This window comes from Dipodomys ordii, unplaced genomic scaffold (assembly GCF_000151885.1).
Source record: "Dipodomys ordii isolate 6190 unplaced genomic scaffold, Dord_2.0 Scaffold122, whole genome shotgun sequence".
NCBI classification, from domain to species: domain Eukaryota; kingdom Metazoa; phylum Chordata; class Mammalia; order Rodentia; family Heteromyidae; genus Dipodomys; species Dipodomys ordii.
This window is the reverse complement of record NW_012267338.1, coordinates 1,797,984-1,816,722: the sequence shown is the minus strand read 5'-3', so window position 1 is coordinate 1,816,722 and position 18,739 is coordinate 1,797,984. Positions and strand designations below refer to the sequence as shown.

At 45.9% G+C, this 18,739-nt stretch overlaps 1 protein-coding gene across 1 annotated transcript in view; it reads right to left on the bottom strand.

Annotated features, from left to right (window-relative positions):
- Window positions 1-18,739, bottom strand: part of Fhdc1 (FH2 domain containing 1) — a 35,977-nt gene that overhangs the window by 767 nt on the left and 16,471 nt on the right. Inside the window, exons 4-11 of the mRNA XM_013029713.1 lie at window positions 18,392-18,477; window positions 18,206-18,306; window positions 15,377-15,447; window positions 15,173-15,280; window positions 12,861-12,931; window positions 9,116-9,233; window positions 3,911-4,075; window positions 4-1,137 (exon numbers count right to left, since the gene is read on the bottom strand). Coding sequence (XP_012885167.1) covers window positions 4-1,137; window positions 3,911-4,075; window positions 9,116-9,233; window positions 12,861-12,931; window positions 15,173-15,280; window positions 15,377-15,447; window positions 18,206-18,306; window positions 18,392-18,477 — 1,854 coding nt within the window. The remainder of the gene's footprint in view (window positions 1-3; window positions 1,138-3,910; window positions 4,076-9,115; window positions 9,234-12,860; window positions 12,932-15,172; window positions 15,281-15,376; window positions 15,448-18,205; window positions 18,307-18,391; window positions 18,478-18,739) is intronic.

Genomic DNA, 18,739 nt, shown 5'->3' with positions numbered 1-18,739 from the left:
GGCCGCGGGCTTGGGGACCCCCGGAGACGCCTCTTTGAGGGAGCCCCTCTTCGGGGTGGCCGCGGCGTCCTTCCCTCGCAGGGCTCTGTCCCGGGGCGGGCCGGCCTTGCAGCCAAGCCCGGCTTTCGGGGAGGCGGGCGCAGGAGCCTGGCAGGGCCCCAGATCCCCAGCCCCGGAGGACACGGAGTCGCTCCCTTCCCTCTCCCCATCTCCGGGTCTGGGCTCGGCGCCCTCCGAGCAGTCCAAGGTCAGCGAGCAGTCGGTGGTGTCCGAGATGTAGAACAGGCGCCCGGGGTCCTGGCTCTCCGGGTCACTGCTGCCCACGGACTCCTCGGCGGCGGCCCCGGCGCCCTCCGGGGCGGCGTCGAGGCTCTCCTGGGGGGCCTCGTCCACGGGGGTCGGGCTGTCGCTGCCCCGCCCTGGGGGCTCCTGCTCCCCAGGGCTGAGGTCACTCGGCGTCAATGGGGATGTGGGCAGGGGCGCCTCGGCACCCTGGAGGTCGAACGGGGTCAGCCCGGTCACCAGCTCGTGCTCCTTGACGCCCAGAGCGAGTGGCGACAGCGCAGGGACGGGTGCGGGCCGCAAGCCCGCCGGCTCACTGTTCCTCTTCCGCAGGACCCCGACCCCCTCGTGTCGAGCGCGGGGGACGGGCTCTGCAGCCTGGGGGGCACTCTGCCAAGCTGAGGGTGGGTTGGGGGCTTTCTCCAGGCCTTCAGAGGCGGGAGGGGTGGGTGTGAAGTCGGGGTCGGGGTCCTTTGGCTCTCTGGGTCCCATCCAGGCCATGGTGGGCCGGGGCTGCCGGGCGCTGTTCCGGGGCAAGCTGTTGAACTTGTTGGGCCCCTCCGAGCTGTCCGTGGTGCTCTCCAAGAAGGTCAGCAGCTCCCGGTCAGCAGACGCACCCAGGGACAGGCGGGAGCGGCGCATGTTGGGGGGCCGGTAGGAAGGGCTGATGGGTCTGGGCTGCAGGAAAGGGGGTAGGTCCTCCGTGCCCTTCTTGGCCAGTAGCTCGACATCGTTCTCGCTGCTGCTCCTGCCAAAGCCCCCCAGCTCTCCTGCCGTCCAGGAGCGCCGCTTCTGTTCCAGCTCCCTTAGCCGCTGCAGCTGCCTCTGTTCATGCAGCTCTCGGTCGTGGTTGTCCTGAGCAAGGGTGGAGAGAAGCCAGCATGAGACACGCGGCTCACCTGCGACTCCAGGGCCACCCACCTCGCAGAGGTGCGTGTGGGGAGGGCGGCCCTGGGCTCTGGCTGGTTTGCAGATGCGCACTTGTCGCAGTGTGTGGAGAGTCCCTAAAGTGGCTTAGGGGATCTGACCCAGGCTCACTGCTGGGCCTGGCTCCAACAACCTCGACTGTTCTCATCTAAACCCTTGGCCCAACTTTTAGTTTTCAGCCAGGGCTACAATTCCAAATATGCACAGGACTTCAATTCCAGGAAAGTCAGCTTGGTTTCTAAGTAGGGAAAGACCAGGAGGAGGATGGAGAAACAACTATGTAAGCAATGCACAGAGAAAAACCACTGTGAATGTTCTGCATGCAAACTGTAGCATAGGTATGATAGAACTGTGCTGATGTGTGCACACGCCACACACTTGCATGCACGTAACACACCCTGCTACTTAACAATGACCTGGATACAGAAAGGTGTGCCCCAAAGACTAAGAGATGCCTGCCCTTGCCCCCCACAACCAGAGAAAAGGACAAGAACAGGGGTGCCTTGCAAATCCACCCTGACGCAAAACACTCCACCCTCTCCCATGCAATGGAATCTGAACCTGCGAATATTAAAACAAAAATTTGAAAGCCCACTTTAACGTATCATTCATGGAATGACAATGTACTTTTGCTGCTCAGATCCAGGTTTTTAAATTTTATTTTATTCTTTTAGGGGATGGGGGATGTTACTGAGAGTGGAACTCAGGGCTTTGTTCCTCCTAGGCAGGTGGCTCTACTACTGGAGCCATATCCTTAGCATTTGTTTGTTTGGTTTTGACTTTAGTATTTTGAGGATAGGGTCTAATGCTGCTCATGCCCTGGTAGGTTGGGGCCAGTCCTTCATATCTCAACTTCTCAAATAGCTGGAATGACAGGTATATGCTACCACACCCAGCTGTTGATTGAGATGGTGTCTCACTAACTTTTTGCCTATGGCTAGCCTCAAACTGTGATCCTCCTGATCTCAGTTTCCCAAGATGATAGGCATGAGCCACTAAACCAACCACTGATGTAGTTTCTTAAGATATTTACAACGTGGGGTTGGCTGAAACTGCAGATGTGGAATGGTGGCCATGGAGAGCTGGCTGTGTCACAAATCACAACTCTTTTGGATTGTGACATCCGTGTGCGTAATTACATAATTACACACACATCACCACCCAAATCTGTTCTTGTTAGCAATTTTTTTGTTTGAAAATCCACTTCCTCCTCCAATGAACTTTTCCTGGCCAAGCTTCTGCCCCAGCGCTGGCTGGGGACTCCTGCTCCTCCCACAGCTCCAGCCTCGGCCTTCTGGCCTCCCATCATTCCCATCTCTCTCAGCCGTCTCCCATCCAGGCTGCTCTGGTGGGAGGGGCTGGGTCTTGGCTCTAAGGTGGAGTGCGCTATGCAGGTGGCCTTATAGGCTTGTAGGATTTGGACATGGACTGAGCTCCTCAGAAAGAGCCAATTTGGCCTCCCCCATCCTCCACAGTCTCCCACAGCTGAGCTCACTGCTTGGACAGAAGCACATCAACGTGGCCACAGGCTCAGTCTCCTCCTCTCAGCTGGACAGAGAAAGGAGAGGCTGGAAAATCCAAGTAATTCTGAGCTTGTGAGGAATGTGCCCAGTCTTTCCCAGAGATCCAGCCATGGATAGATCTGCATTTAGGGTAACAGTGTAAGGCCTTGGGTTTGATCCCTAGCACCAACTAAATCAATCAAAAAACAAAATAAAATATGGGACAAGAGATGATTTGGGGTATGTGGCTCTTTGTGGCTACCTGAAATGAAAGATGAGAGCTACTTTTTCTTTTCTTTTACGGGTCCAGGAGCTTGAACCCAGGGCCTGGGCACTGTCCCTGACCTGTTTTGCCCAAGGATAGTGTTCTATTACTTGAGCCACCATCACATTTGGCTGTGTGTGTGTGTGTGTGTGTGTGAGTGTGTGTGTGTGTGTGTGTATGGGGGGAAGAGTGGGAGAGAGAAAGAGAGGGGTAGGAGGGGAAGGAGTGAGAGAGAGGAACAGAGAGAGAGAGAGAGAGATTGGTTAATTGGAGAGAGAGGTCTCACAGGCTGGCTTCTAACTGCAATTCTCAGATGTCAGCCTCCTGAATAGCAAGGATTATAGGCATGAGCCACCATGGCTTATTATTTGGTGTTACTTAACAGAAGTTTGATTTATGACTTCCAAATTCAACTCAGAGACCAATGGAATTGGCAGCTGAGGGGAGGAAGCATGGCTGCTGTGATCCATACAGGGGTGTGGTCCCTAGATAGGGGAGACTATCCGAGGCCATGCTACAAAGAACAACAGGGTCCTTATAGAGCCAGTGCCATGGCAATGGTGCGGGGCTGCAGATGAGTAAGAGAGAGGCCTTTCCTCTAGCTGGACCACAGAAACTCTGAAAACAAGCACTCTTTAATCCACTTGGGTTGAGCAAGAGAGACAGGCTGTTAGGGAGATTCTTAGACACTGTGACTTCCATCCTTGAGAAGGTCTATGAATGAAACACTTTTAGGGCGTTACGTATGCTGATGTGAACACTAAGACACCATGCGACATCAGAGCCACATCACAGGAGAGGACCTGTGTCACAACCCAGCCTGACACTTCCGGAAACCACAGAACCCCTAGACCGAACTGTTGTCCCATGGACAGAGAATTGGATCAAAGCAAAAAGTCAGAGTCTGGAAACACAACGATGCCACTGGCCATACCTTAACTGCTTTGTTGAATCTGGTGCAGAAGTCTCTGAATATCTGGAAGCATTCGTCCAGCTTCATGGTTTCTTTGTCTTCGCAGAAAAAATCTATGAGGGTATGAGCCTCTCCCTGCAGCTCCCGTCTCCAGTGCTCCAGTTCCGACAGCTTCTCCATGGCAAACTGCAGAGACACAGACAGACTCAGTGCAATACACAGATCAGCTGGAGCAGCATGATCTGAAGTACTCTGGAAGACACACTGCCAGAGTCCCATCTCAAGTCTCTGGGAAGGGAAGGGTTACTGCATGACTGCTGTATAAGTCAACTCCAACTGAACTTGGTAAAAGCTAGGAGCTCATCTCTCTCTCCTAAAAACCACAGAATGGAAGAATCAGGCATGGTAGTGCATGCCTATAATCCTATAAACCCAGAATTTGAGAGGCTGAGTCAGACTGAGGTTAGCCAGGGCTACACAATGAGATCTCCATCTAAACCCCTTCCCCCCACAATAACCAGAAGAAAAAAACAGATTTAAAGCTAATGTAGAAGGGTGCTGATAAAATTTTTACCTTGAAGGTCACTAGAAAGGTTGGTTTTATTAGGAAGATCTCCTGTTCCTATTCTTCTTTCTCTCAAACTTGACTCTTCTACTGGCAAGGGTTGTCTTTAGGGTTTGTCCTGACAAACTGCCCACGCTGCCCTGCCAGAGGGAGTCTATGCTTGAGCATAGATCACTAAGAGGGGTGCTTTAGCGTGGACTACTGTCCAAGTCAGCTGGGAAGGGCTAGCCACAGTCTGCGCTTGAACCCCACATGCAGAGAGTAGATTTGAGACAGACCCACATCGACATTTCACTAAAAACCCCAGCAGAGTCTAACCCTGTGCCATTTCCACTGCATTACTTCTCCCAACTCCAGTAGGATAACAGCGTCACCCAAGGAGCCCCAGCCACCTGCCACCTGCAGTGTCCTGGGGCAGGTCAGCAAGCGCCTTGAGAGCTAACGGTGAGGCGGTGTGGTGAGGGAGGGAGCATTTCTTCCCCATCACCTGGGAGATGGAACATCTGGAATGATGTGGAAATCTTTCCTTGCCTGCTGATGGGGAAATGCAGTTTACAGGAAGGAAATTTGCAGGAAATTTGCTACTTGGTGAAATCACATGTCCTGTCTTTCCAAAAATGGGCTATTTTTCTTCTTTTTTGTCTGTGTGTGGCAACCTGAGCTTTGAACTTAGGGTCTGGAGCTTGTTTAACAGGTGCTCTAGTAGCTCTTTTGGCCTTCAGTCATTTTTGCCAGATAGGATCTTAGCTTTTGTTGTTGTTATTGTTGTTATGAGGGCTGACCTCTGGACCTGGGCGCTGTCCCTCTGCTCTTCAAATCAAGGCTAGCTCTCTACCACTTGAGCCACAATGCCACTTCTGGCTTTTTTCTGCTTATGTGGTGCTGAGGAATCGAACCCAGGGCCTCATGCATGCAAGGCAAGCACTCTACCACTGAGCCACCTTCCCAGCCCAGGATCTTGGCTTTTTGCCCCAGGAGCAGCCTTGTATTGCAATCCTTCTACCAATGCCCCAGCATAGCTGGGATTACAAACAAGCCCCAACACATTCAGCTTGATTATTAAGATGGAGTCTACGTAACTTTTGTCTAGGTAGGCCTTGAACTAAGATCTTCCTGATCTCTACCTCCCAAGTAGCTGGGATTACAGGTGTGAGCCGCTACACGTAGCCCAAGGGCTTAAATGTGAACAACTACTCTTGGAATGAGGGGTTGGAACTATGGTGCGGCAGAAGCTGCAAGCTGCCCACTTTTGAGGAGGACTTACTGTCTGAGCACGTTCTGCCAGCTCAGACCCACCACCTCCCACTCATTCCAACAACTTTCCCCCTAAATGGCCTTTTCTTTTAAATCAAACACATTCTAGAGGTAGCAGAAAATCTAAACTATGTAGGAAAGTGAATACCAGAGACAGTAACCATCTGAGTCAGTAGCCCACGGCAGTATGCGTGTTTATACTCTAGCTTTCTTTATGGAGAGGAACATTCATGAAGGGATAAATCTTTGCCTGTCATTCTTCTGAAGGGGAAATATGGATTCCAGCCAAGAATAGCTCAACTGGAGAAGCATAGTCTTCCTGACAAAAGCCTGTGCTGGGAGCTGGGCTCTGCCAGGTCCCTGCTCTGCAGACCCTGGGCGACAGGCCCACACCAAAGCCAGCCCTGCACCAGGGAACGTGAACGGCTCTGGCCGCTGATCTGAGAAAAAAAAAACATGGTTGAGTCATGTGTCTTGAGACCCACAGGACCAGGGACACAAAAGTCCAAAGTTGCACTGGTGAAAGGGCTTATTCTCTTTCATAGAGATTGAACTTTCACCTTGAACTTGACTGCTAGGGATCAAAGTTCCAAACCAGTATGGCTTGCCCAAAATCTACTTCAAAATGTTGAAACTGATCTGCAAAAAAAAAGTGTTCCAATGATCTTTCTCAAAAATCTTGAACAGAGGTTAGGGCTTGCCCTAGGCTTATCTAAGTATGCAAGAAAAAGGCCCAACAAACAACTCCCCACAAGCTGACCCACTCTGCTTACCACAGCAGGTCCTGAGACTTCACAGTCCTTCATGCTCCGATCCTAACCCATTTTAAGAAACTTTGTCTCACTATTTAAGAAAGAAAAATACCTAGCTCTGTATCACATTTTATTTTCAGAGATAAAAGCAACTGACAGGGCATGGGGCATAGCTCAGTGGTATAGCACTTACATAGCAATTACCACCAACAACAAAATAAAATTATATCCCAAAGAAACAAAAAAACTTCCAGTAAGAAAAGTTTAAAGAACTAAAATAATGGTCTATAGGTAAGGAGAGGGTAGAGACATTTTTCATCCCAAATCCCATTGTACAGCTAGGTGCCAGGGGTTCATGGCCTGGCACTGTAGCTTCATGGGAGGCTAACATCAAGAGGACTGCAGTTCCAGGCCAGCCTGGGTAGAAAAGTTCCTGAAGTCCTTGGTAGTATGAGTGTGTTATCCCAGCTATGACAGGAAGGCTAAAACAGGTGGACTGACGCCTAAGCATGCACCAGGGTACGAAGGGGGACCTCATCACAAAAATTAGTGACTAGAGGTAGAACTTAACTATAAAAAGCCTACCTATGCCTTGTATGTCCCTCCCCCATGGTATAACCCCTGCTTTCACTATATATGATGTTGGTATATGTGGAGGGGAAGGGAAAAAAGAAATTGTTAAAACAGGGATACAGGAGGACCCATTGCAACAATGAGATGTACAAGTCATTATCTCGAAAAACGAACTTTACAACTTTGGTGGGGATGGGAAGGGGAAACAAAGCAGGAGGCTACAATGCTTGATAAGAAATGCACTCATTATCTTACCCATGTAATTGTAACCCCTCTGTACAGTATTTTCACAATAAAAATATAGTTAAAAAATAAAGCCTACCTAGAAGGCAAGAGGCCTTGAGTTCAAATTCCATACCTTTGCCAAAAAAAAGGGGGGTTCTATATTAAGGTTTAATTGTGGAAGATACAGCTTAGGAGTAGCTTAGAAGTCATGAGTTTAATCCCTAGCGCCATGAGAGAAAGGTGGGAGAGAGAGAGAGAGAGAGAGAGAGAGAGAGAGAGAGACTGATTTAGCATAAAATATTAACACTTAAGGTAAAAACTTGGGAGAAGGAAAGAAATATCCAAATTCTTCACTGTGACATGTGGCAGTTCTTTGGGGTCCGGTCGTGGGGCCTGAACTCTGGGCCCTGGGCACTGTCCCTCAGCTCTTCAGCTCAAGGCTAGCGCTCTACCACTTGAGCCACGGCACGACTTCCGGCTTTTTTTTCCTTTTTGCTTATGTGGTGCTGGGGAATTGAACCCAGGGCCTCAGGCATGCAAGGCAAGCACCTTACCACTGAGCCACCTTCCCAGCCCCGACATGTGGCAGTTCTTACTCTTGAATTTCATAATTTCTTTTGTTCATCCAACTGTGCTCAACACTGTTTTGTGGTATTGAAGCAATGATGGTAGTCGCATTTGCTTTGTTGTTGCACTAGGAGAAAAATGTGTCTGTGTGAAGGGACTGTGAGCACAGCTCATGGCAGAGCACCTGCCTAGCATGCAAGAGGCTTTGGGTCTCATCCCCAGCACCAAAAAACAAACAAACAACAAAACCCAAAAGGCATGAGTCTGGTTACGCTTGAAAGTAAATGGAGAACATGTTTAATAATAAAAATAAACTCACAGCAGAGCCACACACAATGCAGCATTTGCAGGTGGAGCTGAAGGACATATACTATTCAAAGGAGCCCAGTGAATGCACAAAGCCCCGGCCCTCACTGTTTCAACCTAGCACGCAGGTAACTCTGCTCCACAACTCCCAGTCATGGGTCTTAGCTACTGAGCTAATGGCTGCATCCGTAGAAGGCTAACAGCAGGAAACGGTGCCACTTTTTTTTCTCTTTTAATAAAGTAGATTAAAAAGATGTCAGACTATGTGATTAGTGAGTCACGGTGAGCCGCCACAAACATGTCCACTCTGCTAGTTTTTGTTGATGTTATTCAGAGCAGCTCCTGACACACCCTGTGGGTTGATGTTCCAATGTTGACAGGCAGAGTAACTGTGTGTGTCCTGCTGCCCAAAACCCATGCCCATCCATGTGCAGTGGTCCCAAGAAGGAAGGACGATGATCAGGGATGGGCACCAGTGGCTTATACCTGTAACCCTATCTACTCAGAAGGCTGAGATCGGAGGTTCCTTGTGAGACTCTTATCACTAATTAGTCAGCAAAAAGCCCGAAGTGAAGATGTGGCCCAAGTGGTAGAGTGACAATCTTGAGCTAAAAAGCCAAACAGGAGTATAAGACTCTTAGGTTCAAGCCCTGGTACTGGCTCGTCAGCAAAATAAAAACAAAACAAAAGGAAGATCGGCCTGGGTCCTGCAATGTAGGGTGATTTCAATAGAACCTTGTATTCCAAAACCATGACAGGTGTACAACCAGATGTTGAGTTGCTGGGCAGAGTTGGAGCGTCAATGCGCTAGGCTGCTATAGGTTCACCACAGGAAGGTGGATCTGGCATGTTTATGGAGCAGTACAGGTTCCTTGTACTAGCTTTGGGAAACTATGAATGAGAGCCTGCTACTCTGCAATTCACCCAGGGGAAACTGAGGCAGCCTTTCCAGGGCTGCCGAAGGCTGAGATTCGAGGGACTGACCTGAAGGAAATCTTCCATCTGCTGGCAGAGCTCCCCATCCTGCTGGACATTTTCCTGAAGCGATCTCGTCCTGACAAAGAGGGAGCGCAGTTCCGCCTCGGTGTTATCCAGAGATAATCTAGAGAAGGAAGGGGAGAGTGGGCAGTTGGCACAAGGTGTGGGTATGTTAAACCAGTTCCATCTGTTTGATGGACACACACACACGCTGGTTCAGGGCACAGGCCGTCACTGTTCTTGGAGATGAGGCAACTCAAGCCCCATGATTTGCAAAGCTTTTCATAAAGCAGGTCTGAACACCTTTATGCAACAGCATCACCACACAATGCTTTCCCTGGATTAGGAAGCTCTAGTCCACAAAAGGGAAGGCCCACAGTCCCAGTACTAAGGGCCCCGTGGAGAAACTAAGCAGACGCTACGTCTCACAGGTAGCCACACACACTCTCCATATTGTATAGAGCACTAAAACACAGCCACCAGCTCTGCGAGTAAATGGTCAGATTGATTGTAATGATTCTGTTACATGCATCAAGTCAAGATTAGTAGAACATGATGGATGGCTTTGTTTTCTATGCTAGTTGTGGGGCTTGAACGCAGGGCCTGGGTACTATCCTTTAGATTTTGTACTCAAGGCCAGCTCTCTACCACTTGTAGCTATAGCTCCTCTTCTGGTTTTTGGTGGTTAATTGGAAATAAGAGTCTCACAGAGTTTCAGGCCCAGGCTGGCTTTCAGCCACGATTCTCAGATCTCAGCCTCCTGAGTAGGCATGAATCACCAGTGCCAGTTGTATAGATTTTTTGTTTGTTTGTGTGTATGTGTGGTGGTACTGGGGCTTGAACTCAGAGCCTAGGTGCTGTCCATTAGCTTTTTCCATTCAAGGCTGGCTTTATACCACTTGAACCACAACTCCAGTTTTGGTTTTTTGGTGGTTAATTAGGTATTAGTGTCTCATGGACTTTCCCACCTGGCTGGCTTCGAATTGTGATACTTAGATCTCAGCCTCCTGAGTAGCTAGGATCACAAGTGTGAGCCACTGGTGTCCAACTCTCTTGTCTTTCTTAGTGCAATGAAAATTTTTATCTTCATTGGTTACTGGTGCCTATCTGAGATCGGATACACTCATGTATTCAACCCTCTATTTCAAATAAGCAAGCCTTACCAAAAGGATGTTTTCTAAGGTATTATCTAGCTAAACTGATTCTTTGCTAGCCAGGAATGCCTGTTCAAAATGTAATGGTAGCCAGAGGCCGGTGGCTCATTTCTGTAATCCCAGCTACTTGGAAGTCTGAAATCAGGAGGAATGTAGTTCAAAGCTAGTAAGGGCAGGAAAATTCATGAGAACCCTTCTCAACTCATAGCTGGGTGCAACTGTACGCAGTCATCCCAAGCTACATGGCTTGAGAACAGGAGGACTGAAGTTCTAGAGCAGCCCAGGCAGAAAGACTCCATCTCTATGGAGGGAATCTAGACATGATGGCTCACACCTATGATTCTAACAACTATAAAGAGCCTTAAGTAGGTTCATGGAGACTCCCAGTGGGCAGGAAGTGAGACTCTTATACTAAAAATAACCAGTGAAGAATAGGGCTGGCCATGTGGCTTAGTGGTAGAACACCAGTCTAGCAAACTAAAGACCCTGAGTTCAAACCCAAGTCCCACCAAAAACAATAACAACAACAAAAGCAAGAAAGGAAGAAAGGAAGGAAAGAAAGTAATGGTAGTTTCTCCTTACACATCTCTTGATAATAGTTCTGTACTAGTCAGAATAAAAACAATCTCACACAACATTAAAAAGTGAATAAGTCTGTGTCATAAGATGAACATATTCATTTTTACATCATAATCTAGTAATCTGTAAACACGAATTATGAAATGTTTATACCTCTGCACTGATAATGCTCCTTTTGGAAAGACATATAATCTGTGGTTACGTGTTCATAAAGTTAGTATCAGTGAGATACTGGCCAATGACAGGCTATGAGCTGTGGTTCATTTGTTTATATGCAGATGGTTCATAGCTATCATAGCTGGCTAGAGTCACACATATAATAAGTACATGATAGGCTGGGTGTGGTGGCACATGCCTGTGGTCCCAGATACAGGGAGGTGGAGGTAGGAGAACTGAGGTTTAAGACTAATCTAGGCAAAGTTAGCACAAGATTCCATCTGAAAAGCAAACTAAGAACAAAAGGACCAGGGCATGGTTCAAGTGGTAGAGCGCTTAACCTAGCAAGCAGGAAGCCTTCAGTTAAGACTCCAATACCACGCACAAGCACACACGTACACACACATACACAAAATACATGACATAGTCGGGTGTGGTGGTACACACCCATAGTGCTAGCTACTCAGAAAGTGGGGCAAGAGGAGTGCTTGAGCCCAGGGACTGTGGGAAGCCATGTGCTGGTGGCTCACATCTATAATCTCAGTTACTCAGGAGGATGAGATCTGGAGGATCTAGATTCATGGCCAGCCTCAGCAGCAAAGTTTGCTAGACTCCATCTTGAAAATCACTAGCATAAAACAGGGCTGGTGGTAAGCCTTAAGTGGCAGGGCACCAGCTTAGCGAGTGTAAAGACCTGTGTGTTCACAGCCCAGTACTAAAAAGAAAAAAAGAAAAAGTAGAGAGATATGAACTGGGTCCACACATGCAGTGGTGAGCTGAGCAAACTCTTCCTGCTCTACACTGAGTAACTCCACAGGACAGCCTGAAGTCAGCCAGGCTGGCAACGGTAACAAATCAGAGGGATTTTCTTTGAAGAACTAGTTATTTGAAATAATACCATGGGATGCACAGATATGTATTATAAGAACTCAAAATAGGACATTCTCACAGATTATAGCCACCTTAAAATATATACCTATATTAGGATTAAAAGCAAATTAGAGTTATGTAATTAGAGCTTTATGCTTGGTAGGTACTTTCTCTGTCACACTGAGTGACTAATTTAAAAATCAAATCCTGTCACAGCTCTTGGTATGGTTCCAAACCCTTTTAATGTAATAGAAAATAAATGGACCATGCTAGATTCCACAAGGAAACAGTGATGTATGGCTCGCCGTTTGACTGATAGGAACCAACTCCCAGGTTAATAAGCTGTGTTGTTTGAATTTTTTGGGTGTGGAAGGATTTGAAGTTCTTAAGCTATATTTTTTTTAAACTTGTGATACTCATAGGATAGACTAACATTGTTTCTTTTAGTTTAAAAATAAAGCTTAAAACCCATCAATTTTCTCCAAACAAATTTCTTTTAAACAAAAGAAGTTCTGAAAGTGTAACAGAAAGCTTTTCAAGTTGGGCACTAGTAACACATCCTATACTCCTAGATTTTCAGTAGTATGAGATCTGAGGATCATGGTTCGAAGCCAGCCTAGGCAGAAAAGTCTGTGAGATACTAATACCCAAATAACTACCAAAAAGCCAGAAGCAGAGGTGTAGCTTAAATATTAGAGCACCAGCCTTGAGTGGCAAAAGCTAATGGACAGCACCCACTCCTGATTTCAACCAGTATTGGCATATGTGTGCACACACACTAAGAAAGCTTTTCAAAATTCATATTCAAATCTAAGAGTTCTAACTTCTCAGCCATTTTCCTAAGAGGACCATTAAGAAAACTGGATTCTCACAATGCACTTTTTTTTGTACTGAGGAATCAAACCCAGGACATTGCATTTGCTAGGCAACTGCTCTGCCACTGAGCTACAGCCCAGCCATCACAATGCATATCCTCTGCCCTCTTTGCTTACCTTGCAGCCTCTTGAACATGATGCAGCTTTTCAGAAAAGTTTAGAAGAACAGCATCTTGCTTTTGAGCTTCCTGGAACAAAACCAGAATATTCCCTCACTGGATAGATTAAAGGAAATCATTTTCTTCCAGATTAAGGGAGCCTTCAACTTCTTGTGTCTTTTGACACCTTGATATATTCTCAGCAATTCCCAGAGACAGGAACTCTGCTATCTTCATATTTACCAGAAAAACCTCAATTCTCAGACACAGCAATTAATCTGCCATGGAATACAACTCATGTGCATTGCAACTCAATGGAAGTGGTGGCAATTTAGCAGGCTTATTGTTTCTAAGAGAATCCAATATATCCTGCTTAAATATCACCCATACCTCTGAGTGTGTTTTTAAAGGCGTAAGATACTCTCTGCTGTAAAACCAGTTTGCATACTGAGTTTAATCAGTAGGTACTTGCTGGGAGGTGAAAGGAATGCAGGTGGGAAAGGAGCTGTTACTAACTCTGAAAGCTTCCTTTCCCCATTCAATGGCATGGACCAAATTACCCAGAGTCAGCAGACAAACAGAATGGAATACAGTCTGCCAAGAAGTGGGTAGGCTGGATAGAAAACACAGATTTTTTTTCCCTGAAAGCCTTGAAAAATGAACTTTTCAAACAAGTCCTTAAGTGTGGCTCAGTACGCCAGCACACACAAGGCCTCAAGTTCCATCCTCACACAGCAAAACAAAAATCTATCAAATACTGAGTTAAGCATGGCCCTCTATCTTCTGAAGAACACAGTCATACAGTCATATCGTGTATGCTATGTATAGGGAATTTTCTACAGGCCAAACATTGAGCGAGGCCCTTTATGGAAGTGTCCCTTCCAGTCCTTTCTATTACCCAGCTTGGAGTAAGTTATCCCTGCTTCATAATTAGATAAAGAAATAGAGAAGCTGGTCGCCGGTGGCTCACACCTGTTATCCTAGCTACTCAGGAAGCTGACATCTGAGGATAGCAGTTCAAAGACAGCCCAGGCGCCCCCCCCCCCTCCAAATGTCATTAGACTCCTATCTCCAATTAACAACCAAAAAGCTGGAAGTGGAGTTGTGGTTCAAGTAGCAGAGCACTAGCCTTGAATGAAAAAGTCAAGCAAGAGTGCAAGGCCCCAAGTTCAAGCCCTAGTACTGCACAAAAATGAAATAGAGGGTCTCAAGGTCTTTAACTTGTGTGAGGAAGTAGAGCTATGCATGCAGATAGTTTCCTTCTCAGGTCAAAGATGCCTGTCACTGGTGTGAAAACAGGGAATTCCAAGAAGGGAAAGCAAATAATTAGCAATAATAAGCAATTAATAAGCAATTAGTTGAGGTCGTTTAATTACAAAGAGACAATCACCCTTTAGGCAAAGCTATTCTGGTGTTCTGTCAAAATAAGAGGCAATTGACTTGAGATGTAGCTCAGTGGCAGAGCAAGTGCTTTGCATGTGTAAGACCGTGGATTCAACAAAAAGAAGGCATGGGTAGGCTCCAAACCCTTTAATAGCAGCAAAGTATGCCAACGTCGTTCTCAAAGGACATAAACACACTCTGTACACCCAAGTGGACATAATTTCTATCCATTTCACAGAAGTGGTTCACCCACCATCCAGTCTTCTCTCCGTCCCCAGGGCCATGACCCTCTCCAACTCTCACCAGACAGAGACAACTGCCACCAAGATGAATTCTATTTCTCATTCTCGCTCCACTCTAATCCAGCGTCCACCTGCCTTATTTTTCTACCTCCACTCAAAACTGTTCATGCAGGGCTGGGAAGTTGGCTCAGTGGTAGAGCGCTTGCCTTGCATGCCTGAGGCCCTGGGTTCGATTCCTCAGCACCACATAAGCAAAAAGAAAAAAGCCGGAAGTGGCGCTGTGGCTCAAGTGGTAGAGCGCTAGCCTTGAGCTGAAGAGCTGAGGGACAGCACTCAGGCCCAGAGTTCAGGCCCCACAACTGGACCAAAAAAAAAAACAAAAAAAAAAACTGTTCATGCCATTCTGCTGTGCGTAAACTCCTGCTAGCTTCCCATTGCAAGTATGGAATTCCAATTCTGCACCTCTGATATCTGACTCCTTCCAGAGGGCTTCTCAGCCTCTGCCTCACTCATCCACTCCCCAGCAGCTCTATAGACCCACAGCTCAACCTGGGCATCTGCAAACAGGGGATCTGAAAAGAGAATCTTCTTGGAACCTGCCACATCCTCTCCTAACTCAGATATCATGTCTCATGTATGGAACAAACTTCTCATTCTCCAATATGGATTCACATACATTCTCTCTGTATTAATTGTTTCCTCCTACCTGTGCGACAAAATGCAGAAGATTCATCCCAGGTTTGTTTGCTTTTGTGTCTGCCAATTTGAGCAAAGAAGATAGTTTAAATCCTACTGCGTTGCCGGCATACCCTCCCTAAAGAAGATAAAGCAAGAAAAGGAACATGTTATGACTTTAGGCAGACAATAAAGCTTCAAACACAGCTGCTGAATTGTTGTGGATTTTACTCACAGCATTCATGATATTCCCAGCCTGGAGCACCAAATGTAATATTGAATGGAGCTCCTCACATGACATGAGCTCTGTTAGAAAGAACACACAACAGTGCCTCAGAGGAGTCTTCCAACACACACACACACACACACACACACACACACACACTCCACTAATGATACTTAGTCACAGTGTTGAGCTGGGGATGTCAAGGATTGTCAAATACCACAAAGCAGTTAAAATAAGAAAAGTTTTCAACTAGTGGAAACTATAAAAAGCCTAAGGAAAGCCAGGTGCTGGTGGCTCACACCTGTAATCCTAGCTTACTCAGGGGACTCAGATTTGAGAACTGCCATTTGAAGCCAGCCTGGGCAGAGAAATCTCTTATCTCCAATTGACAGCAAAAAGCCAGAAGTGGAGGTGTGGCTCAAATGGCAGAAATGCCAGCCATAAGCCAGACCAAGCAAGAGTGCAAGGTTCTGAATTCAAGCCCCAGTACTGGCATGCACATGTGTGTGTGTGTGCGTGCACACACACACACACACACACACACACACACACACACACACAGAGTCTGAGGAAAAGCAGAGCAGTGTGCTGTAGGAATTAACCGTCTTTCCTCCAGCAATTATTTTTCTAACTTTTTCCCTTTATATCCACTAGCCTCTTTGAATGTATTTATACAATATGAAAACTAAGAGCAAGCAACAGTTTGTTTAGCCAAAGGGCTATGAAAAGATAAAAAAATGAATCAGGCTGGGATGACATGTAAATAGACGCAGAGCATCTACCTCAGGGCTTCCCGCCCTCAGCTCTCAGATCAGCTTTCCGTTTTATTCAAAGTGGAGTATTTACTCTGGATTGACTGAGGGCAATGAAAAAAGGGATTAATTTATTACAGCAATGGGCAAGCTACTTCTTTATTAATAGCAAATCTCTTGTACATTTATGTAAAGAAACAATTGAAAAAATGTAATAATTTGAGAGGCTAAGAGAAAACTTGATTATGAAAATTATAGTATACAGAGATAACAGAATATCATCTGTGATATTTAGTATTCCCCAGTATGTTTGATCATTATATTTGGAACCGTGTCTATACTTTGTTATCTAAGAGGGCCAGTTTGGGAAGGTTACTCAGATAAGAAAATTTTTCTCCATGCCTACAAATTTGCATTGCTCAATATGAAAACATGTTCTTCCATCACTATAGGGACGGGAAGAACCACCTTGTAAAGTTGCTGCCGTGGCCTTGGTATGGGAACAAATCAGAAAAGGCTTCTAAACAAGAAGTATAGCGTCTTTCTAAAATTAAGAAACCATGGTGTGCTGAGGGCAAACTTTTATCTCAGCACAGTCCAGAGCAACTAAACAGGAAAACTAAATAGGAATAGACAGTTCCTCAACAATAATTCAAGCCCAGACAACCAGCAAGAGGAAACAGGGAATGTGTGGGAGAGGGAGGCAGTTAAATTCTCAAGGCCTTAAAAAGGCCAGAAATGAAGGCTCCAGCCCTACAGAGGGAGAGGATTCTGACACAGATCAGGGAAGAGGCTGGGCAGCAGTCATGGGAAGCGAAAATGACTGACTTGTTCCCCTAAAACTCAAGTGGGCCTGGAGGAATGAGTAGGAGAAGACACCCCAGATGACAAACCTCAGGACCCATATTAGGGAGTCACACTGCTAAGGCCTGCAAGGGAGATCTGCTGCTGGACAGTCAGGGCCCAGTCTGGAGACCAGAGCAGGAAGGAGGCGCAAGGGGCCCAGGGCAAAGGTTGTGAGCCCAGAGAACCACCTTCACACAGCTTTATGCCCACTGCATAGTAAACATGCATAGTAAACACACACACACAAACACCATGCATATATACATATGCTATTGATCATACATGAGACGATCTATATTCATACATATTACCCATACACATGATTATCCACACTACAATGTCCACATTACAGACACATATAGATATAACACACACACAATACACCTCATCCACACACACAACCACACTATACATACCTCCTCCCGTGTTCATGTTCTATCTCACAAACATATAAAATACCCCACAACCACAGTATATACCACACACACAGATACACACTACAAATAACACACACAACACATACAACATTCATAGTACATACCACACACAACAGAAAGCACATACTATATGCACACACAATGATGTAAACACATTACAGTCTACGCAGATATATACCAGACACACAGCACATAACATACACACCACATACAGACCACATACTATGCATTCCATTAACACCCTACAGAAAGCTAACCAAGTTGAAGAACAAAAGCAAGATTCAACTAGAAGATTTCCTCTGAAAGCTGAGGTTAAAAAACTTTCTTCCATGGAAGATAATCTACAAGCTAATATTCAATAGAGGAAAAAAGCAAATGGAAATACCTTTAAATGAATCCCTACTAAATCTCAATTCCTTTTTTAGAGTATCTTAGAAATGAGACCTTCCATTTCTAATTCCAACTGAAATTTAAAAAACAATAAATAACTGGGTATAGCCAGGCACCAGTGACCCACACCTATAATCCCAGCTACTTGGGAGGTTGAGAGTGAATTGTGATTCAAAATCAGCCCTGGCAGAAAAGTTCTCTAGAGAATTCTAGATAACTCTCTAAAATAATAAGCTAAAAGCTGGGCTGGCTGGGAGTGTGGCTCATGTGGTAGAGTGACAGCCTAGAGAGCATGGGGCCTTAAGTTCAAATCCCAGTACCACCAAAAATAAGTAAACAAACACATATGGAGTGTGTAGATGTGTGTTTTTAAAATAAAAACAAACTATACGGAGATCCATGTATTTGCTTACCTTTTGTAGCAGTTCTTAAAATGGCTATATCTGTGTATAGAGAAGAACAAGAAGGTAAAAATTCCTTCTTTAGCACCATGGCTTCGATTCGAAGTGAATAGCTAGAAATAAAAAGTAAAACTGTAAATTCAATGTCAGCTTCAATCTTACTTCACAAAGAGCAACAGTCAGTGAGTGTGGCCTTACTTTGGCACCTGAATTAGGTAGTGAAGAAAAGAGTCGGCCAGGGACAGCTTGGACACATCGCCATTAAATGTTTTTAACTTCTTTACCTAAAAGACAGATGGGAAGCAGGGACAGAGAAAAAAAAGGCATCTAAGAATTATTTAAGATTATTTTAAATTTCATCTTAGAATTCTGAAGAAAATAGAATTTCATTAAACTGAACTTAATAAAAGTTTGCTAGGAAATAGTCATGTCTAGTACTTTGGTCCTAGGCTTGAACTCAGGGTCTGAGCACTGTCTCTAGGCTTTTTCATTTTGAAGCTAGTGTTCTACTACTTCAGCCACAGCTCCACTTCTGGTTTTTTGGTG